This window comes from Mesoplodon densirostris, chromosome 1 (assembly GCF_025265405.1).
Source record: "Mesoplodon densirostris isolate mMesDen1 chromosome 1, mMesDen1 primary haplotype, whole genome shotgun sequence".
In the NCBI taxonomy this organism is placed as follows: Eukaryota; Metazoa; Chordata; class Mammalia; order Artiodactyla; family Ziphiidae; genus Mesoplodon; species Mesoplodon densirostris.
In genome coordinates, this window is record NC_082661.1 from 74,965,060 (window position 1) to 74,986,707 (window position 21,648).

Below are 21,648 nucleotides of genomic sequence, written 5' to 3' on the forward strand. Positions count from 1 at the left end.
CTTTGTAATGCTGAATTTTCAAGGCCAGATCATGCAAGATTATTTCATTGTAGGAAATACGACTGCAAATCAAAAATGCTGGCATCTCAACCAAAATTATATATCCAGTCCCTAAATAAGCATCTCCTCTGGAATATTCTACTTGAGGATATACTACAAAAGCAAACTTGATATGCTGCCCGTCCCCCACCATGAACTAACCTCCCTCTATCATGTCTCTATTACTAGTACCACCATCTTAGGTATTTAAGAATATTAGAGAGATATTTGGGGAAACAGGTTGAGTTTTTGGATGGACTGAGAATGCATTATTGTTTTCCCACTTAAAAACTCACTATGAAACAGTGGTTGGAACTAATTATTATCAATAGATTCCAGTAATGAAAGACGCCTGTATTTTCCCTTCCCCATCAGAAACTTCTTCACAAGAAGGATAAAGTATGTGTAGACAAAACAATATTTTTAAAAAGTCACATAAATAAGAAGCCAAAAAGTTTAATTTTATTGAATAAAGTTCATTCAGGGCTTACACAGATATTAACATACTTTAGATTATAACAGTTGAGAGATCAATAGCTGATGGGAAGGAAGAAAGCAGTCTGTACTTCCAATGTAGAAGAAAAAATCTAAATGCTACAGACGTCTTGTAAAATTCCCAAACAAGGTCTAGCCAAGTTTATTGTTTAGTGGATTTTTTTTTCTTTTTTCAAGAGAAGAAAAGTGAGATTCAATGTGTATACTATTGGTTACAACTGATATAACAGGTTGAAAAAATCATGAGACAGAAGCATAAATATAATACAAAAAGACTATATTGTAGGAATATTTAACTATAGTAAGTGGAAAAGATACATTAAAACCAGCAGTGTGTTATACTAGTTCAGAACAGAACTCATAAGGCAGACCAAAACTGATGCTAGTTAAGGAAAAGGGTCTGTTTTTAGGAAGCATGTTCATACAGATACCACCACAAAGAAATGCCAACAGTAACTACATGGTCCCCTCTTGTTACTCAGTGAGGTGTCAAAGGTGAAATGACTGGGTTAACAGCTTAAGCTTTCTCCAAGGATTTGTAGTATTCCATCAGCACGGTCCAGGCCTTGGGAGCCATGAAACCTTCAGGAGGTTTCTGGCCTTCTCGGGCAAGTTTGCGCATTCGTGTTCCTGAAATAAATTCAAAGTCTTCATGGCTGAAAGGGAGAGAAAAAAGAAAAATATTTCACATTTTTAAAAACTTAGTTACAGTGAAATTTTAAAAAAACATTCGTTCCTTCTGTTCATGGAAGACAAGCTTAATGAAAAAAATATCTGGATGAAATGTACTACTTATGAATATCAACCTGATTTCAAGTTTGTCATTGAGCAAAAAACACCACACTATCAAAACTTACAAAAAAAAACCCAACAAAAATACAATAATGATCCCTCAGGTTGCCCTTTTATAGACATACCCATTTCCCTCCCTCCTCCCCAACCCCTGGCAACTAATAATTTAGAAACAGAAATTTTTTTTTTTAGAAAAACATCGAATTTAGATGCACATATTGAAAACTTTCTAGGAAGTCTGAATCTGGAAAGCTAAATGCATTTTGGAACATTAAGAGAAAAACTGGAACTTAAAAAATAACAACAGCACTTAAGTAGCAATAATCAATGTTATTCCATTGATAAGCTATTACACAAAGGTAGTGTTAGTTCTTTTCACCTTCACACCTACAAAAACACACAAAAGCCCTTAGACCATTAAGCACAGAGCACCTATGGCTATGACACATACTGTCTATTGGTAATTTCAACCTCTTCCCTCAATCAAGGGAACCGACTAGATAGCAGACCCAAGAACAGAGCAAGAGTTCTGGGTCACTCAAGTCACCAGATCACATCCCCTGTTTACTCCTAGTCAGTGACTGTACGTTCCATCCCCACTTTGCTATTTGTGGAGTTAATCTGAGAATTGAGTGAAATCATAAACTGCAAGTGCCCCTTGTTTCTAGAGGTATGCCAGGTATGTTTTAACTAATAATCACACTTCTAGGAATCTACGTAAAGGAAATAATCAGAGATGCCAACAAACACTGTGCATAAAGATAGCTGTCTGAAAACTGTTTTATGATAGTAAAAATGTTGTAAATAATCTAACAGTTGAAGGTCTAAGTAAATTGTGGTACAGTCCTGAGCAGAATTACATAGTCATTAAAGTATAGTTAAAGATTGGATAAAATGTTCACGATGTAATAATGGGAAGTGAAATAATCAGGACGCAAAACTTTATATACAATACCAATGCAATTTTGTTAAAATAAGGGGGTGCGGGGAGGAGAAGATCATAAAGAAATACACCCAAATGTTAACAGTGCTTATTTCTATGAAGTGGTATCACAGGTGCTTTTAGTTTTGTCATGATGTTTTCTGCAGTTTTCTACAATGATGATTTATATTATCAATATCAAAATAAAATTTAAAATAATATATTATTATCAATAAGAGCTTATTTTTAAAATCTCTATCCAAAAGTGATTTAAATAATTTTAAATAATGTGACCTTTAACTGATCTGAAACCTCAATCATTTGGAACACTGCCCTGATGAGAGCAGATAAACAGGATGCTGACACAGCATTATACTCCCTATTCTGGCCCAACAGGAGTTACAATGGCTATTAATTCACCCCTAAATGACAGACATCAGCAGTAAACAGTATATCTGAACAGTGCTGGGACATACAGCATATTCAGTAAATAATGACCAGTGATCAAGTACTTTATTAGCTTTCTAACTAGGAACTCAATAAATATTTGATGAAATATGAAAGAATGAAAAGGTATATGTACAGAAAATTTTTATTCAATATAGAACCATTTAGAGTCTTATACAAGTCACTAACTACTCTCCATCCTCTGGCCAAAAAAGGGTAAGATGGGGTTTCTGATTGCTGTGGTTCATCTGAGCTCCTTGTATACTCCCTTTTCTCTAAACCTGGATTATTCACACTAGAGGTTTCTACATGCCCTTCATAACCTCTTCAATAGTCATCTTCCGATCTAGCTTCTCTCTTGACCTTGCTCACCTCCACTTGATCTGGGGGAACCTGGTTCACTTAGTCTATCTATGAGCTCTTGGGTTGTCCACTTGGTAGGACTGAGCTCCAGACCAAGGAAGAATTATCGTGATTTCCTCATGATCCAGTGTGCCCCAGTTTCTGGCCTCTCCTGCTTTTCTAATTTGCACTGTCTGTGTGCTCAATGACCCGACTGCTCACTGGTTTTCTGAACCTTGGACTTGGTTATATTATCACCAGCCTCTACATATCTTGCATCTGGCCTGTCCTTAGGCCTGCCCACAGGCCTGCCCACTACTGTTAGTTCCTAAGATCAACTTGACTCTTGGTCCTGGATCTAGGTTTCCCTCTCATATTTGCTGCTGTCCCTAATTCTGGCCTTTCCAACTCCCCAGTGAGGTATCCAGACTTTAATGAATGTCCTACCCCACTCTGAAACACCTAAGAGTCTGAGAGTTTTATTCTGGAATGCTACACATACAGGATAAGAATATAAAAAAGTGGGCTTCTGTGGTGGCGCAGTGGTTGGTAGTCCGCCTGCCGATGCAGGGGACACGGGTTCGTGCCCCGGTCTGGGAAGATCCCACATGCCGCGGAGTGGCTGGGCCTGTGAGCCATGGCTGCTGAGCCTACACGTCCAGAGCCTGTGCTCCGCAACGGGAGAGGCCACAGTGGTGAGAGGCCCGCGTACCGCAAAAAAAAAAAAAAAAAAAAAAAAAGAATATAAAAAAGTGTAACTCATTTAATCAGCCACAGGAAAATCAACGTTAATGCTTTATAATCCCATCTCTTGCTATTAAGCAGAAGTCACTACTTCTTTAACTCAGGCATGTGACACCTTCCCCTAGGCACCTGTCCACTCTTCTATTCCCTGCACTACCAGAAAGACAGGAAGATATACATTCAACTCAATATTTCAACAGCTCTCATCTTCTTAGGTAAAACATCTTTTAAATGTCTGCTCACATTTTCAAAGATGACCGAAGAAAAGGAAAGTTTAACAGATATTGCTCCAAAGCAAGATGGATTCAAGTAGTTTAAATCTAGGGAATAGCTCCCACTTCTATCATGTGTTCAATGTGCAAGAAAAGTCAAATCTACTATAATAAACTGGCCCATGCAGATGTGTTGGTTACAATAGTTCAAATATGAAGTAAGCTATCATCTTTCTCTTACATAAATGACTACAACTTAAGGGGAGAAAAAGAAAGTGACTGCATGTGAGATGGGCCTAGGAAAAAAGCAAGACTATAAGAGGAGATTTCCAAAAAATTCAGGAAAGGTTGGGGTTAGAAACATAATTTTTATTTTTTTTTTATTTTTATTTTTTTTGCGGTATGCGGGCCTCTCACTGTTGTGGCCTCTCCCGTTGCGGAGCACAGGCTCCGGATGCGCAGGCCCAGCGGCCATGGCTCACGGGCCCAGCCGCTCCGCGGCATATGGGATCCTCCCAGACCGGGGCACGAACCCGTATCCCCTGCATCGGCAGGCGGACTCTCAACCACTGCGCCACCAGGGAGGCCCAGAAACATAATTTTTAAATTTATCAACACTAAAATGAAAACCCAGTTTGAGAAAATGGATAAGCTCTCCAAGAAAGAAGACTTGCCAAAAGGGAAAGCATTTGTCGAAAGAGTAAGAAGAAAACCAAGATGATTATATGGAAGTCATGGAAAAAGAAACAATTCTAATGTGAAGGCCACAGAGGGGCTAAGGAAGATGACCAAGAGGGGTGGAAAAATCCACTGGATAAACGAATCAGAATTTAAATTTTCTTTAATCAAGGAGTTTCAGTGGATGATGAAGGAGAGATGGAGTGGTAAAGTGGCAGAGATACACAGTGGAGAAAAGATTTTTTTTTTTTTACAAGAAAAGGGAGGTCTTAGCATGTGTATAGGCAGAAGAAAATAAGTGGCATAGAATGAGAAAAGGAAGGAGGATGAAAGCCAGGAGAGGGTAACAGGGAAGAAATGGAAGATGGAGAAGTCTGGGATGAAGAACACAGAGAAAGGAGCTCTGACAAGGAGGGTGAAAAATGAAGAAAAGAAGAAATAGTGATGACGTGGAGTTAGAAAAAGATGAGGTGGTTAATGCAAGATGGTCTCAACCTTCTCAATAAAAATGTAATAAGGTTGTCTCCTGTGGGTAAACAGAACCTGTGTGGGAATGAACTGATAATAGGATCCATCAACACAGTTTGGTGACTATCTCTAGGCTAGAGAGGTTACCCCTCAGGGCAGGGCTTAGCAAATTAGCATCTGGAGAGGAAGTCAAGGGTGTGGAGGGGTCCAGATCTCTCCAATTGCATCTAAAAAACCCTCATTCCAACCTGATGTAAAACTGGTTAGTTCAGCTGAGAATCATTTGACAGATATTGCTTGAATGTTTTTTAGTTCCTTAGGAGGGTCACTTATCAATTCCCTAAATAAGTGTCATTAAGGAAAATTATGACAGTAGATCTTTCTGGCTATGTCAATTTAAAATTTTGAATTCAGAAAGGAAACCCTGTGTCCCATGCATAAAGTACCTGTTCCTGATGGGGCAATGAAAAAGAAATGAGGGAGCAGCTTGTAGAATGACTCTGTCCTGACTTTGTGATTAAAGGAAAAAAGCCAGACCAATTAAAGTCCTTTCTTTCCTCAGAATGCCAAACAGTCTGAAATCCAGAAGTCTGCTTGCATTCCTTCTGAAATTGAATTTTAAAACAAAAGTCCCTGGGTACCTCTTTTCCTGACGCTATTTCACACTCCATCTGCCCCGCATGCCACGAGCATTTCTTCATCACATGAAACGGGAGTTTCTGCTGCCACATGCTGGTGGTTCCACACCACCCTGGCTACGGAAAACACATTTATTTCCCTCTGCCTCAGACTTGTATTTCTATCCCTCACATGAGGATTTTATTTTTTATCAGAAGTCAGGTGCAAGGACTTGACGCTAGAGTCACTATCTGTAATCTAATCACAGTTTTCACAATTACATCTTTAAATGGATAGCATTTTACAGAAAAAATAAATAAATCAAGTAAAAACTGAGGCATTTGGGGAATGCTCTAAAACTAGCTCTGAACTTTACCTGTGAGTAACTGGGAATCTGGCAGAAACAGAAAAAGGCTACTAAACCTTAGGCTTTCACTACAAAGCAATTGTAGCTAGTCCATCTAACTACACTCGTTAACCCATCTCCATGGCACCTGAAAAAGGAAATGCAAGTCTGTTTTTTTTTCTTCCCTTTTCAAAACCACTTGGTCACAGATTCTTACAATCCACAGCTGACAGAACGCCTCCTCTTAAAACACACACACAAACACACACACCCCAAAAAACAAAAAACAAACAAAACAAAACAAAACCAAAAAAACCAAAAAGAAACAACTGAAGCGGAAGGGGTTAGAACGCAAGGACAGAAAAAGCACACCATCCAGCAGACTATGTGGGACCCTGTGGGTCCAGCAACTTGTCCCATGTGGGACACACAACTACATATGGCCAGCATCTTGACCAACTCCAAAGTACAACAGCTCTTGGCCACTTGTTGAAGATTTTAATTCTTTACAAATATCTGCTGTCTCTCAGGCCACATATGTGGCCATCAGAGCCACCAGCACAAGCTGTTCAGACAAGAAGCTGGGGTCAGCCCAGGGGCCTTCAATTTTATCTTTCAAAAGTTCATATTCAATTAGACCAGCTTTTTAAAAAATACTAATTAGATGATAAGCAATCAGAGACACAAAGGGGAGCTTCTTCTCCGATAGAACTAAAAATAATGGTAGTAACTTATAAGTGAATCTAATTAACTATTTGGGGGCTAACTAGCTTTCATTTAACTCAAAAGAAACTCATATATAGTACAGTATACATAAAAACACTAAGAATTCTCTTCAAATACAAATCATCTGTTCAAAACCAGATAATTAGTTATTTATGGCTTTCTTTCCAGGAGCCAAAAAGCATGGCATCATGCATGACAAATTTAACAATTTTTGTTTCCAAACCAAAGACCAACTGAAATACATGAAAAATTTAATTGTCTCGAACTAATTTATCAAAATCCTTAATTCATCATGTTTTCCTCCCCTCAAAAATCTTATAAATAAAAGCTAGAGAACAGCTCCTATCAGACATTCAGTCAAACAAGAAGTTTCCAGGGAATGCCTACTCATCTTTCTTCCAATCCCCCTGTTGCAAGCTACCTAAATCTAAACCATCATTTCATTAATTCTTGCCTGCACTAATGCACACCTTCACACTGACTTCCCTCCCATCTTTCTCTTTTCTATACTGCTAGGTCATTTCTATACTTTTATGTGCCACGTAGTAGTTTCAAACTTGGTTTTGTTTTAGTAAACACTGCAAGTATAGTTATTTTGTAATCCATGTCTGGTAATTCTAGCATGTGAAGTCTCTACAGGCAGGTCTGCTTGTGCCAACTGTAGTTTCCCTTTTTTATTTTTTTTCCTTGCTTTGGTGCTATGTTTCCTTGTATACTTTATCATTTTTTACTTAAGCTGTTCATTAAGCTTGTGTAATTATTTGTGGGAATAAATTGAGGTCTAGGACAAAGGAGTAATGCTCTAGCGACAGTCTACATTTGCTTCTGCTGAATACTTAGAGGCATGCTCAGTTAAGAACCACCAAAAACTAATTTCATGGCTTGAGGGCTTTTTGGTTGTTTATCTGTTTTGTTTTGATACAACCCGGGTAGTATGAGTTTGGCCCATGTGAACAGTTCTGAGCTTTTGAGCCTAAAGCTCAGGGCTGTGCTCAGTCTCCTGGGGTAGGGGAATGGGTGGGGTTCACTTCAGATTCTCTCTTAACTACCTAAGGTGGGAGGGAGCACCAGCTTAATGGGAGTGTCTCCTGTGGGACTCCCCACCTCGGTCAAGCCCATGGAAATCAATACTCAAATTTGCTAGGTCAACCAAGACAAAAGCAACTTCAACACTCAACTTACCTGAAGTTCTAACCTTCACTTAATGGTTTAGCCTCACAATTCTTATCATCTTATCAGCACAATACTTTTATGAAAACGTTTTCCTTTATCCAGAATTTTTACTTAATTTCTCAGGAGAATCGACCTGTATAATCCAACTTACCTAATTACCAAAAACCTGAACTTCCCAATATTTAATGTACATGGTAACAACACACTATCTTTTCAAAATCTATTCCAGTTTGTACCTTTCAAAGAACTGCCTTATCTAGTCCCTGTCTCATCATCCTCCTTTCACTCTCTTTTCCAGCCCACCCTGGCCTTCTTCCCAAACCCTCTGAGTCTATCTCACCTCAGCACCTTTGCATGCACTTATCCCTTTGTCCAGAATGCTATTACCTCCTTCTTTACCAAGGGAATGCCTAAGTCATCTTCTGCAGCTCAGCTCAAATGTCTCTTGCTCCAGGAACCCATCCCTGATAACCCAGACTTGGTCACACAAGTGCTAGCAGAGCTTCCCAGAAGTCTTCTGCAAAGCACATGCCATCCTTAAGAGGTTTACTGTCTGTCTTCTCTAGAATGTAAGTCCTATGAAGGCAATAACAATATCTGCTTGTTTCCAACCACAGTGCCCACATTTAGCAATGACATGTACGTAGTAAAGACTCAACAAATAGTTAATAAATGAATAAAGCATAGCAAAGTTGGAAAGTTTTATACTAATTTCAATGTAACATGTTGACTTTAAAACAAGACACAGCATATATAAAATATATAATTTGACTTTTAAAAATATACAGTGTTATGTCCCTAATTATGATTAAAATGTATAGTAAGAAAAGACAATGCAACAGATTTTAAATTAGACCTTATCAGTTAATGGTTATGCAATAACCCCCTGCAATAAAATATGTGCAAAATCTACAAACACAGGACAAGATTCATTGGCAAGTTCATGCAGTTACAGTCAGACTTCTACAAGTTTTTAAAAGAAACATTAAAATTAATAAAAACAAAGCACTTTATAAATGAATGGAAAAGACAGTTCCCCAGTACTCTAACAGAAATATTTATGTATGGCAAAGACTACATAGCAAGAAAGAAAAAGAAAAGAATTTACACAAGAAATATTTCAGGGGTCAATGTGACAAGACCTGGATGTGAAGAGTGAGGTGGAAGGATAAAGGACTTCAAGATTCTACACAACGGGGAGAACAAGTAACTAAGGAAATTTAGGATTTGGAGATATATGAGGGGAAAGGTAAAGTTGCTTCTGGGCATTTTAAATAATAACAAGAAATCTAAGCAGAAAACACCCATTAGCGTGGTAGAGAGAATTCTAAGATGGCCTTCATGACCTTCACCCCATGGTGTTACTACCATGATATGTCCTTATATGGCAAAAGGAATTTTGCAGATGCCATTAAAGTTGCTAATCAGTTGACCTAAAATAGTGAAATTATCTGAGTGGGCCTAACCTAATCACTAAAGCTCTCTAAAAGCAAATATTCTCAGATGACAGCAGTAAGTAGTCAGAGATTTGAAGGCTGAGAGGGATTTGACCTGAGGGAGGTTCTACTGCTGAGATGAGGGGGCCCACAAGGAAGACTCTCAACGTGGCTTCTAGCTGCAGAGAGCAATCCCCTCCACTGTGATAGCCAGTGAGAAGATGGGGAGCTCAGTCCTAAAACCGTAAGGAACTGAATTCTGCCAACAAGGGTCATCTTGGAACTTGATTCTTTTCAGAGCCTTCAGATAAGAGCCCAGCCTGGCCAGAGAGTCCAGCTTGGCCCACCCAGACTTCTGACCTAAGGAACTGTGAGGTAATAAATGAGTAATGTTTTAAGCCACTAACTTTGTGTCAATTTGTTACACAGAGATAGAAAACTAACATAATTAGCAACTTGGAAACACTGAGGAATAGCTTTAAGAGTCACCACACAGAAACCACTAGAAAAGATAAGCTTTCCTGTAGAAAGTAAATAAAAGAAGTTAAGAATATATGAGAAAAGCCTTGAAGGATGCCTCTAAGTAGAATGCTTTTAAAAATTGACACTGGGCTTCCCTGGTGGCACAGTGGTTGAAAATCTGCCTGCTAATGCAGGGGACACGGGTTCGAGCCCTGGTCTGGGAGGATCCCACATGCCGCAGAGCAACTAGGCCCGTGAGCCACAACTACTGAGCCTGCGCGTCTGGAGCCTGAACTCCGCAACAAAAAAGGCCATGATAGTGAGAAGTACTCTACTGATAACATGGAAATAACCAGACAGCAAACATTTATGTCCACCTGTCCCCTCACTGACCCATCTCCACCAGGCACTCTCACTCATGTGCACTCTCTTTCTGGTGAGTTGCTACTTCAATAATCTCAACCAAAATTTTTTATTTATCTATCCAAATACAAAGAAGATTTACTGCATAAAGGAGAAAAAAATAGAAATAGCTGAATTATCTCTAAAAGTTTGTAATATCTGAAAGAATGGGCTTTAATCTTGTACTCCTAAAGCTCAATTTCCTTGAGTCATTATTACAGTTAATATGAACCTACTTAACTTCCTAAGTATAAACAGATGATTTTTATCATAATTCTTATCAATAATATCTTGCCTGTAATCTTGATGAAGTTTGTTTCTTTCTCCCTAAGCCTTGCCTTACACTGGTATTTAATCAAATCAAAAGCTACAAAATCATTAATTACATAAAATCTGGCATTGAATAACATCCATTAATCAAACATAAGACAACCTCATATGTGCATAATTAATAACTGTTTTCTCACTACATCAAAGACTATCGCCTTTCCACAAAATTTTAATCACTTTCCAACATATCCCATCAACTTAATTATATTTGAACATAAATATAAAAAATTAGAAAACTAAGGCAGTTTTAAAGCTCCCCAAGTTACAATTTATAAAGATTTGGTAACTCAAAAAAATTCCAAGAAAATGAGCCAGTCATGCAACTAATATAGAATTCATCATTGGAAAATCTTATGAGAACTGATGTAATTATTTAGCTTTCGAATGATTAAAAGAGAGACTTAAAGAAATATTACACAGATTTAACAAAACATGAAAGTTATCAAGGGCTTCCCAGCACATCATTCAGCTACGTACAGATGGGTTCTAGGATCCTGTGTGTGATTAAATCAGCTGATCACACAAAGAAACCACAGTAAGGAAACACATCAGCACAAGAAGTGTAAAAGAAAAGCTCAACTCTATTTAGTTTTGCTTCCTTAACTCATCAAAATGGAAACTCACCTAAGTTTTAAGCATTTGGCCACTAGCAGAACAATTCTATTTCTCACCCCTCACTCTATAAGTGATTGTTACTTTCAGAACAAGGTTATGCTCAAACATCTTGTACACGAAGTATACAAATAAATTGCATGCTGGGTGAGAAGTGAAGGGGTGCCCTGCCCAGGATTCCATCTCTGACACTATATAGTCTACAGATTTGTAGGAAGGCAAGGCTACCCTCTGTGTGTGGGGGGGAGCTTTCAAAAGAACTGTCAATGGCTAATCCTCTCTCAAGACTAAGGAAATTAATATCTCTGATGGTGGCCCTACATATTTTGAACCAAAGAAGGACAGACCTATATTTGAAACTTTTTTATTTTCCTTAATTTATTTAAGGAATTTATTTAATTTGTACTTTCAATCACCTTTTGCAGTAATATAGTTCAAGGTTTACTCTAATTGCTTTTTCTTTAAAGAAATTTTCTTTAAGCTTGTAAGGCATCTCTTTGGTAGAAAAAGTCCATTTACAACTCTCAGCACATCACTTTTATAGCTGCACTTTTATTTAGACAGTGAAATTGTAGAATGTGTCTATGTATGTATATAAGTATATATATAGAGACATACGCATACATAATCACACACACATTTATTTTTAGGGCAAAACAAAACACGCCACAATTTAGAGCTATTTCTAGGTATTGGCAAACCCTGATTTTGTACAAGGGTAAAAATATTCTGGTTTATTGCAAATTCTTCTCATGGTGTGGTTCTGAAGTATACTATAACCTGGGCCACAACTTGGATCTTCAGAAAATAACAGTCTCGAGTGGCCACACCAAGGCTATTGGGAACAGCCCGGAGTTCTTTCATATTTCCCCAAACCAGCTGTCCAATAAGCCTTTTCTGTTCATTGACTCATAAGGTTTTCCTGTATGTTGCTACAGTCCATCACTCAGAGAAGACTGCTATCATCTAAAATTATGCATTTCTCCAGAATTATTATCATTAAACGAGAAGCCAACAAATCCCTCAAACTCCACTGTTAACAGTATTATTTCTTTATCCAGATAACTTATCATTTAATTAAATGACACCAAATTTTATGTCCCTTTCAGAAACAAGAGAATGTGTTGATTTTTAAAAAGTTTCTTTTCCTTCTTGTCTGCACCATCACAAAAAAGGCTACAACAAATGAGGACGCAGGGTTAGGATCAGCGTTATTCCTGAATGCGCAGTCAACTGCACAGTATCAAGGGAAAAAGGATGAGCGCTCTCAGATTAGAAGTCATTAGACTCAGTCAGTTTTTAATTAGCACCTGCCAGTAGAGGTGAACTGATAAAACATAAATTAAAAATAGAGCCAACCCTCTATATCCATGGTTTCCACATCCAAGGATTCAATCAACCTCTGATTGAAAATATCTGGAGGTAAGGGGAGAATTCCAGAAAGTTCCAAAATATAAACCTGTAAAACCAAGAGCGGGTTTCTTGAAGGGGTAAACAAAATCAACAAACCTCTTATCATGGGCAGGCAACTATTTACATAGCATTTACATTGTATTTACAACTACTTACATAGCATTTATACTGTATTAGATATTATAAGTATTCTAGAGGTAATTTAAAGTAGAGAGGAGGATGTGTGTAGGTTAAATACAAATACTACACCATTTTATATTAAGGGACTTGAGCATCTGCAGATTTTGTTACCTGTGGGGGGTCCTGGAACCGATCCTCCCCCCCGCCAGATACTGAGAGACAACTACTTACTGAACATGAATTGTAATTTATACTAAAAAAGCAGGGGTACTAAATAAGCAGATGTAATTCGTACTAAATAAGCATCAATCAACAAAGCATGAAGCACCTACTAATGTAAAAATAACTAGGAGCTACGATTCCCAGAAATGACTACAGATTTTGAGCTAGAAGGGAATCAACTCATCCACTGCCATCATTGTAGAGATGAAGAAACAAGGCCAGAGATGACACAGGAATCTCAAGTCATGCAGGAAGAACAGGGCTAGCACTCATAACTTCTGACGCTAGAGCCTCATGCTGCCACTCTAAATTTACAGAGTGTACTACCTGCAGGCCTATCTCATTTATTGCACTTCATTTTGTAGCACTTTTCACATATTCAAGGTTTGTGGCAACCCTGCATCAAGCAAGTCTGTTAGCGTCATTTTCCCAACAGCATTTGCTCACTTCGTGTCTCTGTGTCACATTTTGGTAATTCTCACAATATTTCGAACTTTTTCATTATTATTATATTTGGTGATCTATAATCTTGGATGTTACCACTGCAATGGTTTTGGAGCGCCGTGAACCACGGCCGTATAAGATGGTGAACTTGATCAATAAACGTGTGTGTTCTGACTGCTCCACCAACTTGCAGTTCCCCAGTCTCTTGCCCTCTCCTTGGGCCTCCCTATTCCCTGAGACACAACAATATTGAAACTAGATCAGTGAATAACCCTACAATGGCCTCTAAGTTTTCAAGTCAAAGGAAGAATTGCACGTGTCTCACTTTAAATCAAAAGCTAGAAATGAGGGGCTTCCCTGGTGGCGCAGTGGTTGAGAGTCCGCCTGCCCATGCAGGGGACACGGGTTCGTGCCCCGGTCCAGGAAGATCCCACATGCCGCGGAGCGGCTGGGCCCGTGAGCCATGGCTGCTGAGCCTGCGTGTTCGGAGCCTGTGCTCCGCAACGGGAGAGGCCACAACAGTGAGAGGCCCGCGTACCGCAAAAAAAAAAAAAAAGCTAGAAATGATTAAGCTTATTAGTGAGGAAGGCATGTTGAAAAGCAAGACAGGCTGAAAGCTAGGCTTCTTGTGCCAAACAGCCAAGCTGTGAGTGCAAAGGAGAAGTTCTTGAAGGAAATTAAAAGTGCTGCTCCAGTGAACGCATGAATGACAGGAAAGCAAAACCAGCCTTATTGCTGATATGGAGAAAGTTTTACTGGTCTTCACAGATGATCAAACCAGCCACGACATTCCTTTAAGCCAAAGCCTAATCCAGAGCAAGGCCCTAGCTCTCTTCAATTCCATGAAGGCTGAAAGAGGTGAGGAGGTTTAAGAAGAAAAGTCTGAAGCCAGCAAAGGTTGGTTCATGAGATTTAAGGGAAAGCCATCTCCACAGCACACAAGTGCAAAGTGAAGCAGCAAGTGCTGAGGTAGAAGTTGCAGTAAATTATCCAAAAGAACCAGTTCAGATCATTAATGAAGGTGGCTACACTAAACAACAGATTTTCCATGTAGATGAACAGCCTTCTCTTGGAAGATGATGCCATCTAGGACTTTCACAGCTAAAGACAAGTCAATGCCTGGCTTCAAAGCTTCAAAGGACAGGCTCTCTTGTCCTTTGGCTCTCTAATGCAGCTGGTGACTTTAAGTTGAAGCCAATGTTCATTTACCATTCCAAAAATCCTACTGTCTTCAAGAATTATGCTAAATCTACTCTGCCTGTGCTCTATAAATGGAACAACAAAGCCTGGATGACAGCACATCTGCTTACAACATGGTTTACTGAATATTTTAAGCCCACTGTTGAGACATACTGCTCAGAAAAAAAGATTTTCAAAATATGACGACTCACCGACAATGCACCTGGTCACCAAAGAGCTCTGATTAAGATGTACAACGAGATTAATGCTATTTTCATGCCTGCTAACACAACATCCATTCTGTAGCCTGTGGATAAAGGACTAATTTCCACTTTCAAGTCTTCTTATTTAAGAAATACATTTCATAAGGCTATAGCTGCCATAGATAGTGATTCCTCTGATGGACATGGGCAAAGTCAATTGAAAACCTTCCAAAAAGGATTCGTCAGTCTAGATGCCATTAAGAACATTTGTGATTCCTGGGAAGAGGTCAAAATACTAACATTCACAGGAGTTTGGGAGAAGCTGATTCCAACATGCATGGATGACTGGAGGGGTTCAAGGCTTCAGTGGAGGAAAAAACTGCAGATGTGGTGGAAATAGCAAGAGAACTAGAATCAGAAGTGGAGTCTGAAGATGTGACTGAATTGCTGCAATCTCACAATAAAACTTAAACAGATGGAAGAGTTGCTTCTAACGGATGAGCAAAGGAAGTGATCTCCTGAGGTGGAATCTACTCTCAATAAGATGCTGTACAGATTTTTAAATGACAACAAAGAATTTAGAATATTACATAAACTTTAGTTGATAAAAAGCAGTGGCAGGGTTTGAGAGGACTGACTCCAATTTTGAAAGAAGCTCTCTTGTGGTCAAATGCTATTAAGCAGCATTGTGCGCTATCGAGAGACCATTTGTGGAAGGAAGAGCCAATCAATGCAGCAACCTTCATTGTTGTTCTGCTTTAAGAAATCACCACAGCCCCCCACACTTCAGCAACCACCATCTGATCAGTCAGCAGCCCTCAACACCTAAGCAAGACCCTCCACCAGCAAAAACATTACAATTCACTGAAGGCTCAGATAATACTTTATTTTTTAGCAATAAAGTATTTTTTAATTGAGGTATGTAAATTGTTTTTTTAGAAATACGGCTATTGCATACTTAATATACTACAGTATAGTGTAAATACAACTTGTATATGTACTAGGAAATAAATATATTTGTCTGACTTGCTTGATTGAGATACTTGCTTTAATTACAGTGGTCTGAAACCGAACCCATAGTATCTCTGAGGTATGTCTGTACTGATATTATCTATAGATAGCAATAAAAGTTGGTCAGTCAAAGGAAGATAGATGCATGCTCAATACTACCAATAATTTGTATTAAAAGGTCGTTATTTTTTTGTTCCTTCTAAGATCTTTGAAGAAAGAAGTTGCACTCTTAGTGGTCAAGAGCATAGGCTCTGGAGCCATACTGCTTGAGTTCAAGTGAAGTGTTCCCTTAAACACTTCACAACAAAATTCCTGAGATCATGAACCAAGAAACCAGATTCAATTTTTATTTCTACTTCTAACTTCTGAAATATTGAGAAATTTGTTTCCCTGGTTTGCCTTTCTCTGAAATAGGTACAACAAAGCTTGTCACTGATAAGTTATAGTAAAGATGAGACAATGCGTTAAAGCCCTCGGAGCAGCTTAGAGCACAAAGTGTTTCACAGATTCATGCAGAGACTGTAAAGCTTACTGCTCAGAGTCATAGTAGTCCATCCGCTTCTTTTTCTTGTTATAAGCCGCGACTCGAAAGGGAACTATTTCCAAGGTGATTAGGCCAGGGGCCATGGTCAGCACTTTGGCGCCATGAGTTGGCTCATACAGACCCTTCCCTGTTTCTGGATGAGGCATGCCAGCAGGGTCTCGTCCAACAATGTAAAAATTGGCTCCTGCAACCATCCGTGCTCTGCAATGCCACTGGACCTAGAACAAAAATTTTCCTATTAGATAACCATGATTTTATGACCAGCACTTAGAAGTAATAAGTGGATAATAAATGCATATACTTCTTATACAGTCAGTATCAGTAGGAAATCTCAACAGATTAAAATGTTCACTTTGGGAAGCCAGAAACAGAACTGGTAACCCCTCCCCTTCCAAAAAATCTAAAAGTATATATGGTATGGATGTTTATGTATATGTATCTATATATTTGTTTTACTGGTAAGAGATATATGAATGTACATCTGTGTCTATGTGTAGGATTTTATACAACTACTAGATGTCATTTATATATAGTTCAAAATCTATTATGTTGGTTAGAAATCAGGCTGGTGGTTGATCCTCTGAGAGAGGCAACTGAAAGGGGCTTCTGGGGTAATGATAATGTTCTTTTTTTCTCCACAGCTTTATTGAGTATAATTGACAAATAAACCTGTTTATCTTTAAAGCCTACAATGCAATGATTTGATATACATATACATTGTGAAATACCACAATCAAGTTAATGAACACATTCATTACAGCACAGTTACCTTTTTGTGCCTATGGTGAGAGCACTTAAGACCTACTCTCTTAGCAAATCTCAAGTATGCAATACAGTATTATTAACCACAAACACCATGGTGTACAATAGATCCTCAGAACTTACTCATTTTATAACTGAAAGTTTGAATACTGTGACCAACCTTGGAAATAAAAGCTTGTACCTAATCCACTTGGATGTTAGTTCTAGGAGTCTCTAGTAATGCTGTTTCTTGACCCAGGATCCAATCTGGGTGCTGGTAATCAGAGTATGCTCACTGTAAGAGTTCACTGAGCTGTGTGTACACTGTGATGTATGTACTTTTCTCTGTGTTATACTTTAATAGGTTAAAAAAAATTGGGTGAAAATTATTTAAATTATATGAATATTTACATAAACCGGTACTGAGAAAATCCTAAATGTCACCTAAATGATTACTACCTAAGATACTAGGTAAGAATAAAACAAGGTGTTGGTTGTGACTAAATAGCCATGCTGCATCCAAAGCTACCTCTGTAGCCTACACTTTCACATTAATACTGTTTAAAAACAAAAATTAGTCTAACATCTAGAACTATAGAACTTTAGAAGTTAAAGTAACTCATTAAAACTCGAAGGAAGTAAACCCTCAAAGGTTAAGTGACTCGGCCAATAGAGTGTAGAACAAACACAGGTACAAACCTGGTCTTAGCTCCCTTTCAGTGTATGGCTCCATTATTTAGTGATTTACAAAACCATCTCGGTTCTGTGTGAAAAGAGGTATAAATGATGACCACTACACATCACTTTCATTTTATCTCTCTTGATAGTTTCTCTTATACCAAGTACTTTATTTTTATCAACATAGTTCAGAAAGTACAAGAACACGGGGCAATCCCATACCCTACACTTGAATTGGTCACCCTGAGGAGTTTCAACGTTCTTAGTTGTTTCTACAGATATTTACCTCTGTATTTCTTTTTCTTTTAAATATTTATTTATTTATTTATTTGGGTGCACTGGGTCTTAGCTGTGGCACGCGGAATCTTCAGTTGGGGCATGCAGGCTCTAGTTCCCTGACCAGGGATTGAACCCATGCCCCATGCATTGAGAGCACGGAGTCTTAACCACTGAACCACCAGGGAAGTCCTTACCTCTATATTTCTAAGCAGCATGTGTACACTGCTGCATCTTGACTGTTTAATTTTAGATATTATATACTGTCATCCTCAATATCTGTGGATGCTCAAGTCTCACAGTCAGCCCCCTGCAACCAAGGTTCTGCATCCATGGATTCAATCAACCACAAAACTATGTAGTACCGTAGGTATTTACTGAAAAACACCTGAGTATCAGTGGACCCACACAGTTTAAATTTGTGTTGTTCAAGGATCAACTGTAACACAGTCATTATTTCCACATTACTTATATTTCCTACTATAAAAGAAGATATGGGACTTCCCTGGTGGCGCAGTGGTTAAGAATCCGCCTGCCAGTGCAGGGGACGTGGGTTCGAGCCCTGGTCCAGGAAGATCCCACATGCCACGGAGCAACTAAGCCCGTGCGTCACAACTACTGAGGCCTGTGCTCTAGAGCCCACAAGCCACAACTACTGAGGCCGGCGTACCTAGAGCCCGTTCTCCGCAACAAGAGAAGCCACTGCAATGAGAAGCACACGCACCGCAATGAAGAGTAGCCCCTGCTTGCCGCAACTAGAGAAAGCCCGTGGGCAGCAATGAACACCCAAGGTAGCCATAAATAAATAAATATTTTTTTTTAAAAAAGAGAAGAAGAAGATATTTGGCTCTTACTCCACTAGCCTCATTCCCTATCCAATTTATCTAAGAAATACAGTGATACCAATACTTCGGTGAAATAAACATTCATCTGTAATATGGGAATTACAGTAGTATTTATCGCCTTCAATTTTTAAGAAAATTAACACATGAAACATGTGAGGACTTAGAATAGTACCTGGTATCGAGTAAGTACACAATAAATGTTAGTTGTAATCATCTTTATTTTATTCCTCTCCTTGTACAACTGTTTGTTTTCCCTAGAGTTAATAATTGTCTTGATTTTTTTCCACTTGCTTAGTTTTCCATATACTTGTGTTTCTATGTGCCTCGTACCATCCTTCTTCTTCCTGAACACACAGTTTAATACAATTCTCAGTCTCCCTTGCAGTGTGGCCATATGGCTGAGTTCTGGCGGAAGGAATGAGAGCCAAAGTGATGCATGCCACTTCCAAACATAGACCATTAAAAAGCCTCCAGAGCACTATCCTAGTTTGCTTTCCCCATAAGCCAACTAAATAGAAAGGACCCTAAGGCCCTATAGTAAACTACCTCTTTTCCTACTACAGTATTACTTCTGCTTGCATTGAGCTGCAATAGTTCTGTATGAACAGGATGGCAAAGCATGATGCTTTGTTCCCCACATACGCCCACCCATCCCAGATTCAGCTCTTCATGAAATTTCGGCTCATTCCCCTCTGCCCCTTCACAAGAGACCCACAGAAGACCTTTGCTAGTTCACACTCAGAATTTTTATCAAGGGGTCAGTCAGAACCAAATCATCAATTAACTACTCTGCAACTCCACTTAAATGGAAAGTCTTTTCTGTCTCAGGAAAAATAGCTACTGCTTACAGAGTTAAATTAAAAGGGCAGTCTAAGTTTTCTGAATTTAGGTGAACTTACTTTTCTCATTAAATATTTATGTCTGGATGCTTAAATCATTCAAGTGCCAAATGGTCATTAAACTAGGAATATTTTTCAAAAGCTTATTGGTGACAGGGGCCAGTGCTAATTCTGTCTTGTAAAATTGCCAGAAATTTAAACTGCTTCTCTGACTTCTTTTAGAAGTTATATGAGTAAATTAAATGTAAACACAACAAACATGGAGTCAGCATTCTCCTGCAGGTGACCTGAATGATTTCAATATATATTTTAGTGAATGGTTCCCTTATGAGAATACTTTTTAAATTTTAACAGCCATGAATAGGCAAATCACACATAACTCTTCCAAGAATGCCTAGTGTGAGTCAAGTTATAACCTACTGAACAGGTAATATGTTTTAATCCAGAGAATGCAAGTCAGCCCACAGCCATCAGTATCTGGTTAAGAATACAGGCTTTATTTAGAGTCAGGTTGTCCTAGATTTGAATCCTAGCTTTGCCCCTTAGTGATGGAATGCCCTTAGGCAACTTCCTTATATAAGCCTCAGTTTCCCAGTTTATAAAAATGAGAATGATAATACTTAATGCATAAGACTGCTGGGAGTTTTGAAAATATTCAGGACACCACCTGGTCCTCAATAAAGGACAGTCACAAATATTGCTGCTGTTAGTATTATTCTGTATTTTCTGACAATCACAGTTGAATTAATTGCTTCCTAACCAGTGTTTCTAAAGAAAATTCATTCAGTCTCTAAAGATGACATACTACCCAGAAGATGGCTGCTAAAAATCAGTAAGAGCTATCTATCTAGCCAGCAGACTGAGGTCAAGATGTATTATTTATCTTTTCATGCCCAGTGGCTAGCATCATTATCGGGAAACTGAATGCATAGTGAAGAAGGAACATAAGATGATACCTAAAAGTTTTCTATAAACCCCTCTAAGAATCTGTAAATGGCCAACTGAACAACAAATGACTTATTTTTGGCTTTACTTTCATCTGTGTAGCAAATAACAACTAGCTTTGTCATTTTTTTTTCTGATTATAGAAGTAATTTAATTCACAGGTGGCAAAGACTGCTAGTTGCCTCCACAACAACTAATTTCTCTTTGCCCTGATCTCCCTATTCCTTGATGACAGAAACGGCACCCTAAATGATGAAAATGTCGGGTCCTTGCTTTCTCAGCCTTCCCTGACATACAGCCCTACAGCATGGGCATCTAAGCAAATAACAGAATCTCTTGGGAAGTCTGCTGGAGGGTTCTGAAAAACTTTTCCTCCCTAATAAAATTCTCAACTTTCATTTATCTAAAATGTCTTTACTTCACCTTTATTTTTGCTTGAATACAGAATTCTAGATTACAGACTTGTTTTTACTTTTTTTCTCGCTTAAAAATGTTACTCCATTGCTTCTAGTTCATAATGCTCGAGAAGTCAGCCATCATTCCTATTATTTCCCTATTGTTCCCTCTTCCTCTCACCCTCCCCATCCCTCTACTTTTAAGCTTCCTCTCTTTATCATAAATTTCCAGAAGATTGACTACTATGTGCTTAATTGTGGCTTTCTTTGAATTTATCCTTTCTTTTTTTTTTTTTTTTTTTTGGTACGCGGGCCTCTCACTGCTGTGGTCTCTCCCGTTGCAGAGCACAGGCTCCGGATGCACAGGCTCAGCGGCCATGGCTCACGGGCCCAGCTGCTCCGCGGCATGTGGGATCTTCCCGGACTGGGGCATGAACCCGTGTCCCCTGCATTGGCAGGCGGACTCTCAGCCACTGCGCCACCAGGGAAGCCCCAATGACTTGTTTTAAGGAGTCTGAATGGTGCTTTTTTCCTTTAGAATGTTAAGAG

The 21,648-nt window shown here is 38.8% G+C and overlaps 1 protein-coding gene across 4 annotated transcripts in view; it reads right to left on the reverse strand.

Moving 5' to 3' along the window:
• Positions 1–494: 494 nt before the first annotated feature.
• Positions 495–21,648, reverse strand: part of PAPSS1 (3'-phosphoadenosine 5'-phosphosulfate synthase 1) — a 109,443-nt gene continuing 88,289 nt past the window's right edge. For all 4 annotated transcript variants that reach the window (XM_060104579.1, XM_060104607.1, XM_060104597.1 and 1 more), the window contains 2 exons: positions 16,369–16,598; positions 495–1,190 (listed from right to left, as the gene is read on the reverse strand). In XM_060104579.1, the coding sequence (XP_059960562.1) occupies positions 1,052–1,190; positions 16,369–16,598 (369 nt within the window). In that variant the 3' untranslated portion in view covers positions 495–1,051. The remainder of the gene's footprint in view (positions 1,191–16,368; positions 16,599–21,648) is intronic.